Raw genomic sequence first — 25,166 nt, 5'->3', positions numbered from 1 at the left:
AATGAATCCAAGAAACGAGCAAACCTGTTCCGACAATTTGAGTTTGTGTTCCCTCAGCTGCAGACTCGCTGCTGTTTAAATGTTTGAAAAGGAAGATTAGATATAAACAAACGTCAAACGTAGACTCATTCTGCCTTCACATTTGATATGAGGCCACACAGTAAAAAACTGTCAATTTTACACTTAGAGAGTTGATTTTAACTCTGTTTCAGATAACATTTGGTCCCACTCAAAATTAGGGTAAAATTTACTCTATGGCCAGTGTTAACTTTTTAGTGTTAATTCTACTCAGTTTAGTGTCAAAATTAACAACAAAATGTGTAAAAATATTTAACACTGAGGGTTATTCACACTGTTTAGAGTAATATGATTTCACTTTATAGAGTTATTCTTAGTCCAAGTTCACTCTAATGTGTAATAATATTTCATTTTCATTATTTTTTCATATTTATCATATGATGCTATATTTCTAAATGGCTGTGATCTATCCTATATTATGAAAATAACTACAAACATACAGGTTACAGTAACAGCATTTATTAGCATAACAAACTCTTACAAATGACAGTAAGTAATGACAGTTGTCATTCACTCCATACGACAATTGTATGTCAAAAGGCCTGGGATAATGCAGGCTGTCAACATGAAAGACAACTAAATCTTGCTTTGTCCTGGTCAACTCATAAGCATGGAAATGTTCTTGAAAGGCTACTGTACATAATGGCAAAATGAGAAGTACCAGTTTCTCATGTATTATCAGAACTGACTCAATCTGGTAAAACACAGGCATTTCAGACACTACTTTGCCACAAATAACCAAATGCGGGCGGTAAACAATACCATTCTGTTTAGCCCAGTTCACTTTCATAACTTGAACTCTATTGGGCAGTTGCATTGCTATTGCAATTCCAGAACCTCCTTTTACCATATCTAAAGACACCATTTTTCCTGGACCAATGTCTAACCGACTAAAGGTTGTTGAAGATTGCCAAATGTATGCCATATAATTCTGGTGTTTTTTTGGCCAGCGTTTTGGTGATATTTTTGAATGATTTGAGCAGTTTCTTGAAAAAATTGTGCTTACCTTCATAGCGCATGCACCAACTATGAAGTACAGGCCCTATTTTTTGGATGCAGCGAGGATAATGGATAAGAAAATGGTGCTTTGGTAAAAGTTTTTTCTGGGGATACAACATCTTGAACAGTTTGTGGTGTTCCACAATCAAATGTTTTAAATATACACACATACCTTGAGATAACATAGGAGAAAATACAATGTTAACTATCTGTAGTAATAAAAGTAGTAGGCCCCGATGTTGGTCAGTAGAGGTTACCAAATCTCCAAACATGAGGGGAACATTCCTCAGTAAGCACCATGTCTGAATAGCATTCAGTCCCAGATCATTAGACTCTCCACCTAAATTCACAGCTACTGGCCTATTGTTTTTCTCCATGAATCCATAATCAAAACTTTGTATTCTCAAATTCACTTCTCCCAATGTAAGATGTTGTTCTTTTAAATACAAAAACAATAACTTCAGTTTGTACTGGGCCACTCCTTCCAAAACATCATGCATCACATCAACTGAGAAGTTCTCAGTTGTGTGAAAATATGTCAGTGAATTCAATAAGCATGAACTCTTTACACCAAAAACATAAGGAAGCAATGGATTATTAGACATTTCCTGACAGTGAGCAGTGTGGTTGTCTTTGGTGCGCAACACTATTTTGGGGGAATCTTCAGAGAATTCTGTTTGAAAGTCATCTTTATCAGCTAAACAAAACCTGCAACAGTACCTTGCACTGAAAGACTCCACCAGACCAAACAAGCTATGTAAGCCTAAATTATCACCAGTGACCTGTACCACACTACCACGAACATAACCACCGAATAGTGGAATCTCAATACCATCGCTCTCTAACACTTTAATGTCTCGAACAATAGGAACAAGAATTTCACTAAAACCATAACGTTTCAGATCTTGTGCATGAAATAAGGCACAAAGGTGTATGTTGGCCAAAAAAGAATTCCATTTGGGAGAGAAGTTTCTTAAGGTAAAATATACTGCACCCAACTTGTGAATACCTCGCTTGGAACCAAGAGGATTTGCAACCTCAAAGTCATCATAGAACATTTGGATCTGAACTGTGTGCTTTTCTGTTGAAAAAAAGAGGGCGTGTCTTCAATAGAGATCCATCACAAATATCTCTGCGTCTTGAATCACAAGTGTCTGATTTTTTCAACATTTCTCCAACATGCTGACTCTTAAATATTGATTCCAATGTTGATAAAACTGGAACATACATGAATTTATCTTGAACAACTGCCTGATCATATGTTCCAGTCTTTTTATTTCGCCTTGTGTCAAATCTTGAGCCAATTACACATTCAACTGGTTCTACAGTTTCCCACTTGTCTGATAAATATTTTGACCTCTTGTACTCAGAATTAAGAACTGAGAAAGGATTCTCTAACTCATCAAAACATGCTTCAACTTTCTTGCACATTTCTGTTTCTCTTTCATTACTAAATACATGCTTAATGACTGTTTCTTTAGCATGTTGTTGGATATCTTGAACAATCTCTTCCATGGAATTCACTACAGAATTCACTACACTTTGGCCTACACCTGCTGCCTTTAGATCAGAAATAACAGCTGCACAACTATTTACAAGGTCTGCTGAAGATAATTCCGACTCAGCCTCTAAATCAGGGGTGTCAAACTCAAATACACAGTGGGCCAAAATTCAAAACTGGAACAAAGTCGCGGGCTAACATTAATATTTATTGAAAAAAAAAAATCTTCCTCTAGATATAAGAATGAATCTTTTTTTATGGACTCAAACAAGTTTTGCTGAAAACCTGAATATGGAACAAGCAAAGCTTAATACTAAACAATATATATATTAACTGTATAATACCAGTAGGCCAGCTCTAATAGTAATTTGGTATGGCTTCGCGGGCCAAATGTAATCAGGCTGCGGGCCAAATCTGGCCCGCGGGCCAGAGTTTGACACCTATGCTCTAAATGTTCAGGCACCACATCAACATTAGCAGTAGTACTTGTGTCCGTAACACTTTGAACTGGTGAAAAATCTAGTTCTGCAGAATCAAATGAACTGCTTACGTGGCATTTGTTCAGGTGCTTTCTAAAGCCAGAAAAACTACTAAAAGAACGTGAGCATCCCACTTGGCCACATTTGAGATATAGTGTCCTCCCAGTACAGAGACCATGAATTACCTTAAGGTGTTTTACAAGGCTGTTTGGTCTACCATGATCACTTTTGCAAAGAAAGCACTTCATTATTTTGATCTCAATGGATACTAACGCACCATTCTTGCTCGCAACTCTGGGAGTTTCCTTTGTTTCCCCAACATCAATGTTGTAAATGGTTGTTTGCAGAAAAGTGAAAAAGTTGGTCAGGGATGAACTGTATGACGTATCAAAGACATAATGGGCCTTAAAGAGTTCATCAAGGGCTCCTACTGAACCTGTCGCTTTACATGGAAGTGCATGCTTGTCAATCACAATGAAGAAGGTGTGGATGCTGCTTCTTGTGGGTCCCTGAGCAAGAAGGTAGGGCTGACTGCTTCGGGTGATGTTGTCTAGATGCTGCTGTACACTGGTTCCAGCCTACAACAACACATTAAACAGCAGTATTTAGTGACTATCCCATTAGATTAGATCACCTTACTGTACATTACAATGGCGGTGATGGAATATATATTTTAAATAACATACCTTTAGGAATTTGATGAGGTTATCGACAGCTTGAGATGCAGACATCTTTCCTGGTCTCTTTCACCCTTGTGCAGATGGCGGTAGCAGATGTAGCAGCAGCAAGATAGCAGACATGTCACTGTCCCAGCCTACAGACGAATAAACAAAGAATTACTCCAAAAATACATTCGATAGACAGAATTGCCTATATAACCAACAATGGCAAATAAAAACAGTCAGTCATACCATTCTCAACTTCAGTAGCTGACTCAGCATTGCACATCAACTCCAAGAGCTCCGAGGTGGGTACAAGTCCATGACTTTCCTTTACAATCTTTGATTTGAGATCGATGGGCCACCTCTCCAAGAATTTGTTGGCAGTGACCTCATCAAACAGGAGTCTGAAATCTTGTTCTATCTATAATGCAAAAATAGAAGATAAGAGGTGTAATGAGTGAAATTGCAAGCTGCATGGAATATTTCAGTGATTCAACAAATGAAGATGTCTTACCAGTCCTGGTGTGTCCAGAAACCGCGGGAAGACTATGAAGACATCTGCTGCATTCTTATCATCGCTGACCATTGAATGCCGATAAATGAAGGTAGCTTTCATCTTTTCACGGATAGTGTCTTCATCAGCAGAGTGTCTCAAAAGAGCAATAGCTGCTTTTACATCCTCATCTGATAACACTGTCTCAGTGGTGAGTGGTCTGGATCGACCACGGCCTGGCCCGCCAACTTAAGAAAAAACAATTTGATTGACTCCTGCCTACAAATTAGATCAGAATCATTTAAATCACAAGTGAACTTACTTTTAGGAGATTTGGAAAGTGAGACACTTCTTTCCTCTGCAGCTTTTCTTTGAATTGTCTTCAACCGCCACGCAAGGTATCCTGAACCGCTCTCTGGATCATAGTAATGTTCTTATGTAATTAAATACAAGCAGAATGTTATCAACATTTCTGAGGGCAACTATGTGTTTAATGTTGCAAAGTCCCCTTTACTTACATATCCATGTTGTGAATATGGGTCTTCCAGATATGGAAACAGAGCAACAATCCCCTGCGCATACATCACTCTTACACTTTTAGGGGGAGATGTCCTAATGTATAAATTCAGTGATGACCGTCACTCAATTGGCATTGAACATCACAATTAAAAATAATACAATACTAAAAATGTTTCTTTATAGACTACATTTATGATTCTTACCCATGTGCTTCTGTCATCTCAGCAGCAAGTATGTTTATCATCTGTCTTCTAGTTGCATCTGTCAGAGATTTGGTTTTTGCATACTCTTGTATGATGTGTTCACCACCAGGCTTTGTTGTTAGGATTTTTTCAATCAACTTAAATAGACATAAAATATGAAGTCAGAAATTTTTTAAACCTTGAGAAAAACTGGAAAACGATTACATAAAAACACTTCACATCAAACATGCAAATTAGACTAACAATGTTCACTACCCACAGCTTTTGCCTCATAGTTTATATGGCATGGCCTTTTAGGTTGTCTTCCTTCAGTGGTTGCTGCTTCTTCAGGAGGTTCACACATTGTGAAGTTTAGAATGATTGTATCATCCGATGGAGAAGATGATGATGACAGAGATACACCTGTGCATTAAGGAACATGACCAAAGCAGAAGCATTAAATTTAACTGTTAATGCTTCAATCTCAACCTTTAAATTTCATATAAACATATACGTATGTGAGTGATTACCAAGTTCTTCATTGCTCAGCATGACTCGGAAGGTTACAGGTGACCCCTTCACTATTTCTTCAAACACCTCTGCGTCTACTTCTGTGTCAGACTGGTCAAACACCTTCATATCTAGCTGTCTGCCTTCTGGTATGTTAAATTTTAGGCACACTGAAGTAAGGTAAGAGAAAAGAAATGTTACAGAAATTGTTAAAAAAAAAAAAGGCCATGCATTTTCTTATCAAATGGTAGAGTAAGGCTATGTCTTCACAAAATATTGATGAGATGAAGCTTAAGAATATAGGTAATTCTCATTCATTGTTGAAGTAGAAACAATTATCAACTTAGGTAGTTGACTTAGAATATAATTAAGCTTGTTTATTGACCAGGTAAATGTTGTTATCTTGTTTTATCCTGATATTCTAACCTTCTTTCATGAAAGCATCAAATGTCAGGGCCCTATTTCAGGAAGCCGGTTTAGAAAACTCAGAGTGAAAAACGATACTCAGGGTTGAGTAACCCCGAACTGTCCAACTCGGAATATTCGGTTTCAGAAAGGCTGATAACAATCAGTTCAATCAACGCGGAGTTGCTTTAACCCCAAGTCAAGCGCGCGCACGAGGATACATAAAGCCCTGATTAGTGGAGCACAGATTAAGCGAGTCACCATGGAGACGGAGGGAAAGAAGGCGCGGTCAATGTATTTTACAGCGCTTGAGGCCGAAATTCTGATGGCAGCATATGCCGATAACATGCAAATTTTGCGGAAAAAAAGTAACACAGCCTCAGCTGCAAAACAAAGGGAGCATGCATGGCAAAACATAGCCGACAGAGTCAATGCGTGAGTGTTACTTTAAACATTGATCTAGGGATTTCCACCCATTTAACACGTTATTTTATTTTATTTTTTATTTTATACATTTTATTTTGTGACGTGATGTGAGCGCAGGTGCAACCCAACAGGCCCCAAACGTTCCTGGCAGCAAGTAAAAATGAAATATAAAAATATAGTCCAAACAGGTAAGGTGTAATTGTATTATGAGCCATAGTGCTTGGTCTGTTTGTCCCATGTAAATCAATTGCAGTTAGAGGCTACATTAATTTTCCTTCTGTAAGCACTTATTGAAATTATCTGAGCACATTACAAGTACATATTTGCTTACTCTGTATGCTCAAATGTGACCCCGTTATAGCCAACAGAAAAAAAGCAGAGGCCTGAAAAACAGGTGGGGGTCCTCCACCACCACCACTCACAGAGGCTGAGCAGTTGGCCCTCAGCCAAAACAGTGGGCGCCCTGTGGCTGAAGGCATCTCTGCGGGGACATCCTCTGAGTCAGTAACCCCGCAAGACACAAGTGCCTACATAAGAGGTAAATTCAAAATAATACATGATGTGCATACATCCTTTCTTCACAGTCACCTTTGCAGTGCTACTCATTCATTTGATAAACTCTTTACCATAATGGATTATTTTGTAGTGAAGTTATTTTCCTACTGATTTTGCCTTCCCTCAGTCTTGGTTGTCTTTGAGAGCATAATGACAATGAAGTGTAAGGTGATTGGTATATGTTTGTTAATTGCCATTTGGTCCCTTGTAAGTTATAAGTGACCTGTATAAACCTCATATTCTATCAGTTGATGGTGATGGTGTACTGCATCTGGTGCAGCCTCCTGTTGAGCCAGACCAACATGCAGTTATGAGTACTCTTAATACTCCACAGATTATATGAGTTTACAGTAGAACAGCAATGTTGTTAATTTCTTTACTACAGGAAAATAATGAAGAAACATTGACAGCTGTTACAGAGGAGGAAGCAACAGAGACACTTTATGAGGTTTACATCTTACAATGGAAAATATAACAATTGAATAAAATGTGGTACTATAATAAAACCATGGACTTTCTATGTCTCTAACAGAGTGATGATGGAAATGAAGAGGAAGAGGGTCCAGCCACGTCTCCAACAAACCTTTCCTCAGTAAGATGTTCAGCACTGATTTACAACCAACCTAAGTAGGCATGTACTATGAATGTCAATGCTATTTTCTGTGTTTCAATAGCTCCCTGTAAAGCAGCTGTACAAGACCCATTTGATCAAGAAAATAAAAAAAATGTGACTTGGAAATGGAACACTTCAAGCAGCAGATCCAAAAGACCAAGATTGAGATTTTACTGCTAGAACATCAGTTAAGGGTGGGTGAAGTGGTCAGAGATGGACGAATTATTTCAGTGTTATATACTTATACATAATAATATACTTATTAATACTTTGTGTACAGGAAATACAGGCGACCAATAAAGCCAGTTGAACAAAAAATCTGTTTATTCTTCTTTCAACATGTTGAGATGATGGGTCAAAGGAAATGATTGTGACATATGGTGTCTCTGACTGCTCTTCCATCTTGTATGTCCGTGGGAGGGTCAGGATGTTCATGGTTTGGATCACTGCTGATGTTTGGTTCAGAAGGACAGTGTTCTCCTCTAATTGTGGCAATGTTGTGAAGAATCACACATGCCACAATAATGTCACATGCCCTTTCTGGGGTGACCCTGAGTCTTTGAAGGCACTGGAACCGGGCCTTAAGCATTCCGATAGTCATTTCAACTCTGGCTCTTGTCCTGCAATGAGCCAGATTATATCGCTGCTGTGGGCCCGGTTCAGGGTCAGGGTAAGGGGTAAGCAAATAGGGTAAACATGGATACCCCCTATCACCAAGCAAGTAGCCAGTGAACTCTCCTAAGACAGAAGGATACACTTCAGTTCAAATGTCCCTGTAGCAATTGGTCTTTATATATTTTAAAGTATTTTCAACTCACCATGTCCAAATTTTGTGCTCAGTGTACATTCACGAAAAATTTGTGAGTCATGAACAGAGCCTGGCCACTTGGCTTCCACATTTGTCATAATATTGGCAGCATCACATATGATCTTCACAGTGCAGAGAACACAAATTAGCATCCATTACTATAATGAAATAATTTGTTAGTTTGAAATGCTACAGGGAACTATGTACCTGTACATTAATGCTGTGGAAAGACTTCCTGTTCACATAGTCTCCTTCATTTACTGAAGGAGCAATGATTGGAATGTGAGTGCCATCTATACAGCCAATCACGCCTGGGAACCCTGAAAATAAATGTAAAATTTAAGTAGTAGTTCAAGTATCACCACATCATGAATTGAGTTTTGTTCATCCTGATACCTGCAATTTTGTGGAATCCCTCTTTGATAAATCTTGTGGGTCTATGACCGGGGAACACCACAGACGAGTGCAGGAGACGTTTCAGTGCAACTGTAACATTCCTGACTGCCCGACAGACGGTAGCCTTGGAAACGTGCTCAGCATCACCAATATTATACAGAAAGCTCCCGTTTGCAAAAAAACGAAGTGCAATACAAATAATATGTACAGAACTGAGAGGATGTCCGCGATGTGTCACATGAGCAATATTAAGCCTGAGGATGTTATTCAAATGAATTATAGATTGTGCTGAAAAACGGTAACGTTCACACAGAAAATCATCAGGAAATGATCAAATGTCCAAACGCGCTCTAATCACTCTCTCCCGGCGGAGAGCTCTGCGGAGAATTTGGGCTTCAACATCTACTGGCTCTTCGAGGTAGGGGCACGCCATGTCCGACACTTCCTACTGTCAGGTTTCCGACAAAGAGGCGGAGACAGTCAGGGTTAGTTGTGGTAAACCTGCTAGGGGGCAGGTTAGCTTCACGGAGTGTGTCGTCATAGTGAACTCGCTTTGTGAAACCGAAAACCCAGAGTTTTCGTTAACTCAGGGTATACTTACTCAGAGTTTGCACTAAACCGGCTTTCTGAAATAGGGCCCAGGTCAGACAGCCTAACATACTTCTGCTCCCCACCAAACAAAACACGCAGCAACATATTCTGTTCACAAAACAAAAGAGAAAAAAATAATAAAGGAAAGAGTTTAAAACTGTGGATGTACTTTAGAGCTTTAGTTTTTATACAAAATAGAAGCAGTTAAAAGTCAATATTACTTAACAGCTACAGCATGAAGAAATAAGTAACAGATTAACTGCTAATAAAGATCCTTTATCAACCAGTGTTACTGCAAATGGACCAAGTGTGACTAACATCTAATATTGTTTAATAACTTTAGTCTACTTATCAAGTATTGGTCGCTCTTACTGCAATTCGCTTTGTTTCTGTGAACAATTACTGTATATTAACATATCATTAACATTGCTGTCAATTAATTTATATAAAAGAATCTGAATTAATTCTAAATTAGTGTAAGCCTTTGGCATTTGCTTAAAAGAATATAAATCAGTAGAGTAAACTTTATTGTAATGTTACCCACTTTTTCTGATAGTTCCTTCGAAGCTAATTAGCGATTATTAGCTTACTAATAAACGGTAATTTAGTTGCTAAAACTATCCCATTAGACATGTGACAATAATATTATCTAAGCTGCACTTAGAAGAAATACATAGTTAACATGTTTTAGGTTAATCTTAACTCAGTGAGAATATAACGAACATTTGAACTTTTAGCAATGGTTAGCATGTAGCTACTCGACAATATCATTAAACCTATGGGTAAATGCTGCTAACTCGACATCAGTGTAACTATAAAGAGCTATTTAGTTTAAAAATACTTACTAAACAATGTTACCAGTATGGGAATGTTAACTTAACTTACCTGACTGTGGTAGCTCTCAGACCGCACACGCCTGCGGACTGGTACTAATCAACACTGTGTGGAGTTATGTCTTCACTCCGTGTCTACAGAACTTTACACTGACTTTTAACTCTGACGTTAGAGCTGGTTTACTCCTCACAGAGTTGTATATACTCTCTCTAGGTTAAAATAGGTTTACACTGAAATATTGACACTCCATTTTTTACTGTGCAGCACGTATAGTGGCTGTGTCCTGTTTTAAGATCATACATGTAAAATTGTTGTCTGACCTCCGTCTGCATGCAGGTAAACTGAGGGTCTGTTGAGCTGATCGCTGGTTTCGTGAGAAAAATGTCAGCTCGTTCTTTATGTTACAGAAGCACAGAGACACAAGACCAGGCGGAAAGAGACGATCGTTCGGTGAAAATGAGAATCTGCGAATGCAACATGTGGAACACGGAGAGTGGAATATGTAAACAAACCGGTTAACGTAACCCCCTCGGTGCGCTCTGCATGCTAACTGTTAGCAGAGCTAGTGAAATCTCTGAAAACATCTGAGCACTTTTGCAAACATGTTCTATGTTGACAACCTGACCAGACATGTGAAGATTACGGCGCGACATTCGCAGCTAAAACACTGTTAAAAGTGTAGTTGGTGACAGAAAAACGGGATATTTTAAAACTACACCACCACCATTGCTGCCTGTGATTTGAAATGCATTCTGGGATACCTGGCTGCCCCAAGTCTACACAAGCAATCGATTATCTAGGATCGACCTGTTTTGACTTACTTTGCACGGCAACCAATCAAATGTTAGAGAAGCTGCATGGGCAGCGTTAACCCCGCCCCCTGAGTTTGATGGGTGAGGCTGACAGATAAAATTATTTCAAGATGAGAGCCAGACGCCAGGACTGCCAAAATGAAATAAATAAATATAGCATTAAATAATTAATTAAATGTGTCAATAATTAATTAAATGTGTCAATAATTAATTAAAATGTGAAATACATAAATAATTAATTAAATGTGTCAATAACTAATTAATTACATGTGTCATAACTATTTATTTAAGTAATTAATTCCAATTTTAATTAATTATTGCCACATTTAATTAATTATTTAATGATGTATTTAATTAATTCATTATGGCAGTCCTGGCGTTCCATAGTGCCCACCACCCAGTTTTAAATGCATGTAGACATTGAGGGTTCTCAGGAGGGGCCGTGCTGTACAGTACATGTACAGTGTCCATTTTTTATTTATTTATTTATTTATTAACCTTTATTTAACCAGGAAGATCCCATTGAGATTAAAAACCTCTTTTTCAAGGGAGACCTGAAGATAGGCAGCAGCAGATGTCTCACAGTTACAGAAATTACTCAAACACAGGCAGCAACAACACACATGCAACAATAAGTGAAAGAATACAAATAAAATAAAAAATAAAATTCAATAAAATTCAAATAAAATAAAAAGTCAGTTAAAATGACAATCAATCTAATTGAAACAGGTGCATGTTATGGACTTGGCCTCAAGGATTCGTAGTTTAGATTTAAAATCACTTAATGAAATGAATTCAGTCATTTTCCATTCCTTCTGCAGTTTGTTCCAGGCCAAGGGTGCTAAATGGACAAAAGCTCTTTTACCAAGTTCAGTTCGGGCAAATGGAACAGAAAGCAACAAGTAACCATGCGGACGAAGAGAATACCGACCAGCATGTTTCATTACAAGCAGGGAACATATATAAGAAGGCAGCAACCCAAGTATCGCCTTATATATAAAACTGTATAAATGAGAGTTCCTCCGACTTACCAAAGCAGGCCATCCTACCTGAGAGTATAACTCACAGTGGTGAGTCTGAAATTTACGGTTAGTGATGAACCTCAGAGAAGCACGATACACAGAATCAACCATTCGAAGACATTGAGCAGAAGCATTCATATATAGAATATCACCATAATCCAGCACAGGCAAGAATGTTGCAGCAACAAGCCGCTTCTTTGTATTAAAAGAGAAACACAACTTATTTTGAAAATAAAATCTCAGTTTTAACTTCAGGTTTTTCACAAGATTCTCTACATGTGGTTTGAAGGTAAGCGAGTCATCAATTAAGATTCCCAGATATTTATAGGTGTGAACCAACTCTATTTTATTACCTTCAAGAGTGGTTACTGATGGGATTGTTTGGGCTCGTCTCCTTGATTTAGAAAACAACATGAGCTTTGTTTTGTCTGCGTTGAGAACAAGTTTAAGCTGATGTAATGAGTGCTGGACAGCAGAAAAGGCTTTCTGCAAGGAGTCGATGGCTTGGACAAGAGTTGAACCACAGCTGTAAATAACTGTATCGTCAGCATAGAAGTGCAAGTTTGCATCTGGCACATGTAGACTAAGATTGTTTACGTAAATGATAAATAGAAGGGGACCTAATACAGAACCCTGTGGCACTCCGTTGTGCACTGTAACAAAGTCAGAACATAGACCGTCAGATTTAATGCACTGAGTCCTGTTACTGAGGTAGTTTGAGAACCATGCCACTGCTCTCTCAGAGAGTCCTGACTGGAAGAGTCTAAGTTTTAAAATACAATGATCAACAGTGTCAAATGCTTTTGACAAATCAATAAAAAGGGATGCACAGTGTTGTTTTTTATCAAGTGCAATAGTAATATCATTTACCACTCTAATTGCAGCTGTGATAGTACTGTGATTCTTCCTAAAGCCTGATTGATATTCAGATAAAATGGCATTGATGTGCAAAAACTCCTTTAACTGCTCACACACAAGAGCTTCAAGAACTTTAGCCAGCACAGATAGATTAGATATTGGTCTGTAATTAGTTAACACTGCTGGGTCCCCACCTTTTAATAGAGGAACAACAAAAGCTGATTTCCATACTGAGGGAATTTTATTCGTATCCAGTGTGAGGTTGAAAAGTGTTGTGAGAGGCTCTGCTACAAAATCAGCTGCCAGTTTCAAGAAGTAAGGATCTAGTAAGTCTGGCCCTGGAGATTTTCTAGGATCTAACAGTTTAAGAGCTTTACAGACCTCCTGCACAGAGAAAGGAACAAAGTTAAATGGCTGACCAGTGTACACCGGAAGGTTTGTGCCAGATTTTACAGAGACTGGGTTCAGAGAGTCAAACAAAGAGCCAGAAGATATAAAGTGCTTGTTAAAACAATTCATAATCTCCTTCCTATCATAAACAGGAACAGAATCCTTAAAAACATAGGTGGGTAGAGCGTGGGAGCTTTTACTCACTGAAAGAGACTTAATGATTTTCCAGAACTTCTGTGGATTATTTAGGTTCTCAGTGGTGACAGACAGATAATATTCTGTTTTAGCTTTCTTAATAGAGGAAGTACATCTGTTTCTTAGTTGTCTGAAAAGAAGCCAATCACTGGGGTAGCCTGTTTTCCTCGCTTTGGCCCAAGCCAGATTACGCTCATGAATGATATCTGCCAGCTCTTGGGAGAACCAGGGGTTTTCACGACCTTTTATCCTATATCTTCTTAATGGAGCATGTTTATTCACAATTTGCATAAACCCATCCTTAAAGAATGCCCACGCTAATTCTACATCAGGGATCAATCCTATTTTCTTCCAGTCATAATTTGACAAATCATGATAAAATGCTTGCTCATTAAAATGTTTAAGAGTTCTTTTAAAAATAATACCATGTTGTGACTTGGCCACTTTAGTATTTCTAATAGCAGCAACAACACAGTGGTCACTTAAGTCGTTACAAAAGACACCCAAAGATGAAAATTTATGAGGAACATTTGTCAAAATCAAGTCAATCAAGGTAGACTTTTCGGGGCTTTTGAGATTCGGCCGAGTGGGTAAATTGACCAGCTGGGTAAGACTGATAGAATCACAGAAAGATTTAAAATCATCTGAAACAGTTTTGAGCCAATCCCAGTTAAAGTCACCAGCTAGAACAAGCTCCCCATAATTTAGTCTGGACAGCAAAAGGTTTAAAGAACGCAGAGCTTCTGTGGAGGCAGAAGGGGGTCGATAGCAACAAGCAACTGTTATGCAAAGACCCTTTGCAACATTCACATTCAGAGCCAAAAATTCCAATTGTTTGCAAATTGATTCTGATAGAACTATTGTAGCATCAAATTTTGACTTAACATAAGCAGCAACACCACCACCTTTCTTAAACCTATCGGTGCGATAGATATTGTAGCCAGCCATGCTAACATGTTCATCAGATATATATTTAGACAACCAAGTTTCAGAAATGAGGACAATATCTGCATCTGTTGATTGAACCCAGATCTTGATCATATCCATCTTGGGTAACAAACTGCGCACATTAAGATGAACTATCTTCAGCCCAGGTGAGGATTTAAATTCAGATGGTGTCTGGCTACATTGCAGCTCAGGGCCTGGGTTAGGTTGCACATTACCAGATAAGAGCAGTAGTAAGACGATCAGAAGTCTCTGCTTTGTACTTATTGATTTTGACGTGTGAAATGTTGACACAAAGCAGGATTTTTCGTAACTAATTTTGTAATTGTACAAAGCAAGAAGGTTTTGAAGATGAGGTAAATCTTTCTGTAGTTCAAAATGATTAATGTCCTGTTCCAAATACATTGGAAATTGTACAGGATGTATAGCAGCAGTGACGCATGTAGATCTGGGAACCATGTCTCGCAGAATGGGGTCACTGTTAAATGTTCTCATCTTAGAAAAATTGAGAGTCCAAAAGTCCCCCACGGCCAATAAGCAAAGTAAAGTTATTAAAAAAGCCATTATCCAAAACACAATGATTGTTGATGCTGAATTAAATAGGCTGCACAAACCTAGGATGGCAAGTAAGGCTCCAGCCAAAAGTTCGGGTCCTGGTGGCTTGCTAGCAGAGGGCTTCTGCTAGCACATTCACCAATGTGGTGTAGAAGGCTTCAATCAACAGCACAGCGCCCGATGTATTGCAGATAAGCTTTTCGAGCAGCACAGGCCTTGGTGTGGTGCTGATGTCTTGCACTAGCAACACAGATGTAGTTTGTTCAGCCGGCAGCAAAGGCCCTGGTGTGCTGCAGACGGCCCCAGCCAGCAGCACAGGCCCTGGGGTGTTGCCTATGGGTCCAGCCGGCAGTGCAGGCCCTGGTGAGGCTCAGTTGGTTTATGCTAGCAGAACAGGCCCTGGTGTGGTGCCTATGGGTCCAGCTAGGCCCTGGTGCGGTGCAGATGGCCTCAGCCAGCAGCACAGGTCCTGGGATGGTGCCGATGGATCCAGCTGGCAGCACAGGCCCTGGGGTGTTGCCTATGGGTCCAGACGGCAGAACAGGCCCTGGTGTGCTGCAGATGGCCCCAGCCAGCAGCACAGGCCCTGGGGTGTTGCCTATGGGTCCAGACGGCAGAACAGGCCCTGGTGTGCTGCAGATGGCCCCAGCCAGCAGTACAGGCCCTGGGGTGGTGCAGATGGGTCCAGCCGGCAGTACAGGCCCTGGTGAGGCTCAGTTGGTTTATGCTAGCAGCACAGGCCCTGATGTGGTGCCTATGGGTCCAGCCGGCAGTACAGGCCCTGGTGAGGCTCAGTTGGTTTATGCTAGCAGAACAGGCCCTGGTGTGGTGCCTATGGGTCCAGCTAGGCCCTGGTGCGGTGCAGATGGCCTCAGCCAGCAGCACAGGTCCTGGGATGGTGCCGATGGATCCAGCTGGCAGCACAGGCCCCGGTGCAGTGAGATGGCCTCAGAAAACAGCACAGGCCCTGGTTGAGGCTCAGTTGGTTTATGCTAGCAGCACAGGCCCTGGTGTGGTGCAGACAACCTCTGGTAGTAGCAGAGGTCCCCCCCAAAAAAGACCACTTTCCAAGAATTTACAGAATAGTTTAAAATACTCTTTGTGTCTGTATCCAGGTTGGATGAGCGCCGAGTATTTGTATATGTGTGCATGAGGGTGGGAATGCATGTTTAGGTCTGTGTGCGCCTATTCGTCTGTGTCTATATGTCAGCTCGGGTCTTACACTCCACCCCCTTGGAACATCTCAGGCCCTCCAAGGTATGGAGGCTTATTTCCCCTCACCACACTCCCTGCTGGTGGCTGATGCCCTCAGACATCGGTGCGTTCTTGGTGTCCAGGGCTGGACGCTCAGGTCTGTACCAGCTCACTCCCCGGTACGGCTGCTTGGTGGGGCCTGGTGCCTGTGGCTCGGTCGGGCCCCTTGCGGGGGCTCGATTCACTCTGGCACAGCTGACTGCCGGCAGAGCCCGCGTGTACGTCACTGCCGCCCCCTCTGGCTTCTGCTCTGTGGCTGTTGGGTGACCCCTCATCTGGGGTTCTCCTCAGCTCTTCCCAGGAAGGTGGCACGGTTGCCCCTCCGGTGGTCCTCTTTGGGCGCTCGCACTCTGGGGGCCTCTGGATGTCTGGGGCCTGGATCTCCTCCATGCCTGCTTCATGCCCTGGGGGACGAGGCTGTGGCTCCCCACACCTTCTAGCAGATCGTTACATGGAGAAGCCTTTTGAATAGACGAGCGCTCATCCACACAGGTGTTCACACACACAAGCTACACCTTTCTTGGCTGCTACCTCAAACCACATTGTGCGATGTCAATCTTGCGTGCTGCACAATCACATTCAGTATTTAATATTTACTGTTATTTACACTTAGCTAGATTATTGCAATGGTGTTGTGTTATTATGTTGCTCTCTTTTTTGCTTGTTTTCTCTTATTTTCTTCTCTCAACAGGTGACCTGGGAGATATTTTTTAAGTGCCCTTTCTCACTGTCCCTCTTCCCCTTTTCTTTCTTCCTTCCTTCCTTCCTTCCTATCCCCCAGTCATGTCTGTCCTATCTGTAACAACTGAAAATAAATTAAAATAAATAAATAATAACAAAGGTTGATCAAATGGACCAATATGGCAAGGCCGTGATGGTCCATTTGGTAAATTAAGTTAGTTGGGCATCTTTTTTGGCCTTCAGACAATAATTCTGATGGCTAAAAAACGAAACGGGACAACAACAAGAAAAGAAAGAAAGAAAGAAAAAAGTAATAAAAATGTATCTAAAACATATTTTAAGATGAATCTTTTTATGACTGAGTAAAAAAAAATGCTAAAATTCGAGTGCAGTGTTGAGTAAAATGGTTTTATTAAAATTTAAGTGACCCTTTGAAATTATTTGTTGGAAGTCTTAAATCCCACTGAACAGGGGAAGAGAAAGAGACAGAGACACAAAGATAGCAACACAGAGGTAAATAAACATGGAGACAAGACACTGAGAATAAGACAGAAGGGGAAATGCCCAAAGTCTCATATCTCTGACAAGTTAAGTCACTTTTATTCATAAAAAAACCCAGAACTTAAATATAATTATAAACCACACATAAACATAATCATAGAACAATTAAAAGTAAAACATACCAAAAACACATCAAATGGAGAGTGAAGCAAATATTATTAATAACAACAAATGCACATATTAATAATATAAACCAAAATCCTTCAATAAAAAGGCTACAAACAGAAACAACAATTTGAAACAGCAATAAGAAAACAGTGAAAGTGACTACAGATATAGACCTTCCTAGGGAGGCCTGAAGTGCAAACATACCCTCTACACTCCCTTCATAAAACAGGGGACCATGATTACCACCATAGTTGGCCGGTCTGAAGGCACTGACCTCAACTTCCATACAATGTTTGAGCAGGACAACCAGGACAGACCCACAACATACAGAGCCTTAAGGGACCGCAGGCAAATCTCATCCACCCCACCACCACAGTGATGGGCAAGTCTCCCTGCCCACTGTACAAAATGTGCTTCACAGACGTTGTTTCATGTTGTAAAGATTGTGCCTTAAAAAAATAGCCACAAGAAGTTTTAAAGAAATCTTTATTTCACTTTTAAGACACATAACCAACACCAACATACGAATCAACAGGATGAGCACATGCTGAAATTCAGTCTTCATGAAAATCAAGATTAAATCACAAAATGTTTGGTCTCATGTGTGTTTCTTTCCAGCTTTGACTCTGTGGAGTAAAACCTCTCCACTAAACAAAAAAATAAAACATCTCAGCAACTTTTTTGTCACCTCCACAGCTCAACACGATACAAATATCACATCAAATGAATGTAAATACGTGTTTCATCTTCATTACAGGTTTTAATGGAATATGCAACAAACAGAATTAGGGCTGTGACATATCATATGATCTGCAATAATACTGGTATAAATGTTTACAAAAAAGTGTGTTTAGAGGAACATCATGTGTTTGCATTCACCCCAATGAGTCAACCCCAGTCATGTCTCACAGCCAGAGCCATATGTCGGGCTCCAGTCACAGTTTGGTAGCTGAATGTTCGCAAAATATGCAAGAAAACTTTTCCCACTGAAAGTGAAAAAAGCAAACCTGTTACAACACTTTAAGCAAAAACACACTTGAGTACAACCGGGCTGTGAAGGCACGTGAGCAGGAGATACTAGCAGCAGTGATGTGCGACCCAAAGGTAAACAAATGATTCAACCATGCATCACTGGAGCACTCGCGAGTTACATTTCATATAACAGCAAGAGCAGTCAGTGGATGGAAATTACTGATGTGCTACACGGTGGAAAAGCAGGAGGTTAAAAAGCTCGACCCAAGATGAAACAAACCAGGTAGAATTTCTTTTCCTTATATGCAGAGGTGGAAAGAGTACTAAAATATTTTACTCAAGTAAAAGTACTATTACTTTGCTGAAATTTTACTCAAGTACAAGTAAAATTACCTGTCTAAAAATGTACTCAAGTAAAAGTAAAAAGTAGCTCATTTAAAATGTACTCAGAGTAAAAGTTACATAGTTACTTTTCTGTCAGCAGGAGGACAGCCGCTTCTGAGTAGTGCAAAAAAGGACAGTGGGATATAAATCTCAAAGTAGTTCTTTTTTAGTGAAAAGAAAAACTTTACAAATTAAAGTGCAGTGGCAGTTAAACTGCAAGTCTATACATGAAAATGGATAATGGTCACCAAACCAATCAACCAAACCAAACCGTCAGGTATCACAGTGTTTTCAATACAAAACCATATCATTCTTTCACATGAGAATGTGTTCTAAACTGTCAAATAAGAGAACAAGTACTGAACTGAACGGCAGCTGCTTTAAAAATGTTTTTGAATTTTTTAAACTTGGCCCTGCCCTACTGTACCTCTAGATTAAAGTTCCTTTGTATCCATCCTAGAGTGTTACTCTCTGAACTTCCTGTTAATTTTGAGGAGCAGTTGATTTTCAGAGTTAGTAGAGTTCATCCTTGCTCACTTTGCAGTGAACAGTAGTCCAGCACAGCTAAAGAGACGCTCGAAGGCAGCTGAGGCAGGCAGGCCAGTGTTAAGTTTGAGAGAAAGTTTTTTGATGTCCCTAATAAGACATCAATGCATTACATAGCTACCGCTGGTAAATTATACCAATATACCTCGTGGGTTTTTTTTATTGGACAGTAACAGGCTAGTTAACGGGAGGTTGCAAGTGCTAATTAACAAGTAACAGAAGTCAGCTGTCTTTGACTAATCTAAGGTAAGTGAGCGCTCTGTTATTCTTTTGCCTGCAGTGTGAACATATGTGGGTTAAGTAAGAAAGTAGCCGCTTCTGTCTTTAATTTAACTATTTTTTTAAATAAATTCTTATTATTAACAAACAGGAAAAACGTAGGTAAACACATTTTCTTTTGGCAATTTACCAACCCAGTAAAAAAAATGTAAGTTGCATGGACAACAACGTGCCCGATTACAGCAAGTTGCTAGTACCAACCAACGTTATCTGTGTTCTTCACAGATGTCTTAACTTAATGTGATTAATTTGAACACAGCCTTTTTGCTACCATAACGGTACGAGTTGTATTTAACTTACCTCCACATGCTTGCGCAGGTTTGATGTGGAATTTTTAAAAGCTGCTAACTCGGTCTCTCTGGGCAAACACAGCTTACACTGCATAATAAAGCTGTTGCCTTTCTTGCACTTGAAGCCGAAATGGTCCCTTAAATACGGCCAGGGGTTCACATCCGTTTCTTCGAGTTCAGGGTCAGCAGAATTCGACGGGGCTTCTTTTTTCACTGGATCCATAACACCGATGTCAGACTCCATCTTTAACGTGACCTTAGCGCCAATTTGTTCTACTACCCATCATTCCCTGCAGTATTTCCGAAGTGCAATGGTTTTTTTAATTTACTCAGTAACGGGTGTGATTGAAAACGTAGCGAACTACAATACTTTTTAAAAAATATACTTAAGTAAAAGTAAAATTACAGACTTGAAAAATGACTTTAAAAAGTACAAATACACAAAAAAACTACTCAATTACAGTAACGCAAGTAAATGTAATTCGTTACTTTCCACCTCTGCTTATATGACAGAATTGTGCAGGCTCCGCATTACAAGGTTATTTTGGATATTAAGCTAGAGTGTAAGCACTTGTAATACACTTTTCTTAAAACTTCCAGGAAAAACACCCCTGAGGATACTTATGTGCTCATATTTCATGTATGCCGTGTCACTAACATTGCACTATAATGTTGTTCATAGAGTATTTAAAGGTAGAATGGGAGGCAGAGCCTTCAGCTTTTAAGATTAGACTTAAAACTTTCCTTGTTGCAGATGGGGGTCCCTCCCTGAGCCTGGTTCTGCTGGAGGTTTCTTCCTGTTAAAAAGGAGTTTTTCCTTCCCACTGTCGCCAAAACGCTTGCTAATAGGGGGTCATATGACTGTTTGGGTTTTCTCTGTTTTCATTGTATTATTGTTGGGTCTTTACCTTACAATATCAAGCACCTTGAGGTGGCCACATTTTCACACTTTGAATTAGCTAAGCTGTCATCAGTGACAGCAGCTCACTGGAAGAGAAAGATGGAAAATCCATCATTTACTTACACATATAAATGCTGCTGCCTGCCGAGCTGATAAAATGTACATTATTTTTTTTAAATGTAAGTTTCTTGAAATATTATTTTGAGGCTATATCTCCCACCCCTACATACAATAAACAATACAGAGTTTTTTAAGGAAGGAGGTCATCTGATCTGCTCTGATCTGGCTTCTCAGTGGACTGCTTCATCTGACAGTTCTCCCACTTTTAACTAGTGTGAATCCTCATGTGTCTTTGTAACTGTATCCTCTGAATGAAGCTTCTCACCTGTGTGGATTCTCATGTGAGTTTTCAAGTTTATCATCAGGCTGAATCTTTTTCCGCAGGTGCTGCAAGAATGTGGCTTCTCACCACCTCAAAATTACTTGTCTTAGATAAATATAGAAGTATAACAAGAATGACTACTCGGCAGTGGTGTCTACAGCTGTCCATTTCCAACTCTACAACAGAGTTTAATCAAAATATCATCCGAAATATCATCATATCATTTACCCAGACCTGGAAACTGTTAAAATAAGATTTCATGCACTCACTTCTAACACGTTAGTAAATTTCTATGCACCAATCACAGTTTGTCCACCAATTACTGTTGGAAAGATGTTTATGTAAATGATAAGACAAACATCAGACAGAAGGGGAAATTTAAAAGTAGGATTAAAATATGGGGATAAAAAGCAGCGAAGCTCTCAGAAAACCTCGACTAACAATCAGCTGAGTTTATTTAAACACTGGCCTTGAAGAACTCTGATGTGTTTCCAAAATATCTTTATTGAATGAATTAAAGTCATATTAATTTTTAGGTAAGACCATTACGGTTTTACATACCCCTGCTGTGTAAGTTCATTTCAGGTTTCCAGATGTTATCCAGCTGTCTGAGCTGCTCTTCTTCAGTCCAGATGAGGCCTTCATCCTCCTGTTTGAGTACAATCTTTTCTACGTCATCGCTGATGCAGAGTTCCTCCTCTTCCTCTTTGATCTGTGGAGGATCTGGGCCCTCCTGGTCCAGACTGGAGTTCCTCTCCTGGTTGGAGACCTGCTGGTCATACAGGCCCTCCTCTTCCTCACACTTCATGTTAGGGGGAGATCTTGAGGAACAAAGGGTCACTGAGGAAAAAGGTTAATAATGTGATGACAGGAAAACACATCTGAGCAAATATAGTCCACTCTGAGCATGTCCTCATATGTGAGTGAAATTTAAACTGTACAAATGTGAAAAATGAAAGTGTAAGTTACTCTCGAGCTCTGATACTCTTATTAGGAAAGTTCAGAGTACAAATCATTCAGGTAGCTGCTGCCAGCTTCACGCTGCAAGTAAATGTTTGTCATTGTTGTAGATTAAACTGAAAATCTCACAGTGCCATAGCAGATAAGTACCAGTCAGGTTTCACAGCCAGTCATTGCACAGAATCAACCCAACTAAAGTCATCAGTGATCTGAAGATTATTAGGGACTCAGAGTTTCAGTCTTAGTTCTATTTGATCTCATTGCTGCCTTTGATACTGTTGATCATGACATTTTAAATCAAAGGTTTCATCATTTAGTTGGTTTAACTGGACAGTTCTCAATTGGCTCTCGACCTTTGACCCAGTTAAACCTCTCAGGTCATCAGGTTCAGATCTGTTAACTGTTCCCAAAATCAGATGTAAGTGTGCTAAGAGTGTGTTCAGTTACTGTGCTCCTGTTCTTTGGAGCATGCAGCCATAGTTTGCCTGCTGTGGCTGCATTCAAAACTAACAACTATGTTTCCATGCTTTGTGAATAACACTGACATCTGTGAGATTTGAGCTGATTTAGTTCGAGTTAAGACTGTTTATTAGAACATTACAAAGTTATTTTAAAAACTTCATCATTTTCTTGAACCCAAATATAATTCAGTTGAAAAATATACATTTTAAAATGAGGTGAGGATGGTGGGGGAGGCACGATGGTCTTGTAGGGTTAGACCCTGATTAAGGGGTATTTTTGAAAGTAAAGCCCATCTCTCAAAGTCCCTGCCGGCCTGCCTCCACCTCGGGAAGCCTGTGGGTGCAGACGGACGTGAGGAGCACCACAGGCGGCAGAGGACTGTCTGTAGCCCCGGAGTGAGGGTCAGAGAGCCGAAGCAGACAGCGAACTGTGGCACAGTGCAGAAAACAGAAGCTTTCCCTCCCTGCCTCCTTTATCTTAATCTTCTAAATAAATCTTCTATAAAGGCACTTTCTCTCGGTCTCAAGGTTTGTTTAATGCTAAAAGTTTACCGTAAAAAAGAGACGCACTTGTGTGATTAGCCGCTCCCTGATTTCAGTATGTTAGCCTACAAGCTGAGCTCTGATCAGGTCCTACATGAGTTGTATTCTTGTGTTAGTCCACTGAGACCATCGCAGTTTTACCTGTTATGCGTAACTTTATCTCGGGTTTCCGGCTGATATCCAGCAGTCTCTGCTGAAGGTTGATCTCATACTGGACGATCAGACGTTCTGTTAACCTCAGAGCAGATTTCTTCTGCAGCAGTCAGCCGGTCTCTCCACTATTGCTTCTAAACGAACAATAAAAAAAATGTAATTATAGAAAAACACTTCTGAGAAGATAAAGTTTTAGTTAAAGTCTGTAATGAGGGCATGTTGCTCACATTTGCAGGTGAAATTAAAAGTGTGTAAAAATGAAGTTATTTGTGCACTCTGATGCAAATGAGAACTTGAGTTCTGACATTTTTCAGCAACATTAAGAGTAAAAAAAACCTTTCAAACAAAAAAGAACTCACTTATTACTGACTGACTGATGATCTATTTTGGAGTTGATCTCGAAACTGATCTACATCTTGATATTTTTCAAAATAATCTTCACTATTGGGGGTGGCTGTAGCTCAGGCGGTAGAGCAGATCATCTACTGATCGCTTCGATTCCCGGCTTCACCTAGTCTGCATTTCAAATATCCTTGGGCAAGATACTAACTCCAAGTTGCCTCAAGTTGCTCTTTGATCTGTGGAATGTGTGTCTGAATGTTGGTAGAAAGCACTAAGAAAAATGTGCTTGTGCGAATGGGAGTGAGTGGGTGAATGCACAAGTTTTGTAAAGCGCTTTGAGTGCTCAAGATTGAGTAGAAAAGCGCTATATAAGAACCAGTCCATTTAAAACTCCCTGTCATGTTTTCACGAATACACATTAAATAGATCTGACTGATACAAACTGTAGGTTTAATATTAATGTTAACACTTCAGAAAAGCGATTACAGTTTTACCGCTGGTCTGTAAATCTTTCTCAGGTTTCCAGATGTTATGCAGCTGTCTGAGCCGCTCTTCCCCGCTCCAGACGACGATGCCTTCATCCTCGTGTTTCACTACAAGCTGTTCTCCCTCTTGACTGATGCAGAGTTCCTCCTGTTCCTCTTTGATCTGTGGGGGATCTGTGTCCTCCTGGTCCAGATTGAAGTTCCTCTCCTGCTTCCAGACCTGCTGGCCAGCCAGATCTTCCTCCTCCTTACACTTCATGTTGATGTGGGACTTGAGGAACAAAGTAAAAAGAAAAAGATTAGACAGGTAAAGGTGCAGCCTCAGTCAGCAGGGCTGTACACTGTGAGCATGTTGCTCACATATGTGAGAGAGGTTTGTACAAATGTTTCAGAAGCACCATGTGACTCCCTCTCTTTGTTGGAAAGTCTTATTAATTCACTTTATAACTATTACTTTGAAGATAAATTTCTACCATCACAAAAATATTATGACCTCTTTAAAAACAAACAACGGCAACTACATGACTTAAATTCCATGTTTAGATGAAGGTAATGGTCAATGCCTTTTGACAGGGGAAAAACCTCCACACAGAAGAATCTTACTTGGCTGAATCATAAATTATTCACCATGATTAAAACTGCAGATGAGCAATAATCTGCATTTTATTTTAGCCAAAGAGGAATGTTTCTGTTTGTCTGTGATCTGACTTTTTCTGCTGGGTCCAAATTTCATTTTATCCTGTGTAAGTTTGTTTCTCTTCCTGTTAACTAGCAAAGTCAAAATCACCTTGATTCATTTAACTTTAATTCAATTATAAATGTAATCATTTTATTGAACAATTAATTTCATTTCAATGAAAAACAATTACTTAAAAGAAAGAGATTAAGTTGGAGAGAGACATGTGGCCATCTTTTAGTGAGTTAGACCCTGATTAAGGGGTATTTTTAAAAGTAAAGCCCATCTCTCAAAGTCCCTGCCGGCCTGCCTCCACCTCGGGAAGTCTGTGGGTGCAGACGGAGGTGAGGAGCACCACAG

At 39.9% G+C, this 25,166-nt stretch overlaps 1 protein-coding gene and 1 long non-coding RNA gene across 5 annotated transcripts; both read right to left on the bottom strand.

The window, feature by feature from the left end:
* Window positions 1-521: 521 nt before the first annotated feature.
* LOC309694568 (uncharacterized protein) lies at window positions 522-24,970 on the bottom strand. Of its 4 annotated transcripts, XR_014272902.1 has the most exons (11): window positions 10,103-10,971; window positions 9,228-9,325; window positions 5,444-5,593; window positions 5,194-5,336; window positions 4,935-5,071; window positions 4,731-4,824; window positions 4,535-4,627; window positions 4,234-4,460; window positions 3,969-4,140; window positions 3,744-3,871; window positions 522-3,635 (listed from the first exon to the last, which is right to left on the bottom strand). XR_014272902.1 is itself a non-coding variant. In XM_082514756.1 (10 exons), the coding sequence occupies exons 1-6, from the start codon at window positions 24,387-24,389 to the stop codon at window positions 4,595-4,597; spliced, it is 825 nt and encodes a 274-aa protein (XP_082370882.1). In that variant the 5' UTR covers window positions 24,390-24,970; the 3' UTR covers window positions 522-3,635; window positions 3,744-3,871; window positions 3,969-4,140; window positions 4,234-4,460; window positions 4,535-4,594. The 4 variants fall into 4 exon arrangements, 1 of the variants encoding a protein (XP_082370882.1); XR_014272901.1 differs by lacking the exons at window positions 9,228-9,325; window positions 10,103-10,971 and adding an exon at window positions 14,888-15,098; XM_082514756.1 differs by lacking the exons at window positions 9,228-9,325; window positions 10,103-10,971 and adding an exon at window positions 24,140-24,970 and having other exon boundaries at window positions 4,535-4,645.
* On the bottom strand, window positions 7,172-8,292 carry LOC309694616. The gene is made up of 2 exons (XR_014272939.1): window positions 8,241-8,292; window positions 7,172-8,160 (listed from the first exon to the last, which is right to left on the bottom strand). It is a non-coding gene; the product is annotated as an uncharacterized lncRNA (long non-coding RNA).
* Window positions 24,971-25,166: the final 196 nt, after the last annotated feature.

The sequence above is a fragment of the Aulonocara stuartgranti genome (genome assembly GCF_965226115.1).
Source record: "Aulonocara stuartgranti genome assembly, chromosome: 18".
Taxonomy (NCBI): Eukaryota; Metazoa; Chordata; class Actinopteri; order Cichliformes; family Cichlidae; genus Aulonocara; species Aulonocara stuartgranti.
The sequence above is the reverse complement of the archived record's forward strand: the minus strand, read 5'-3'. Positions and strand labels throughout refer to the sequence as shown.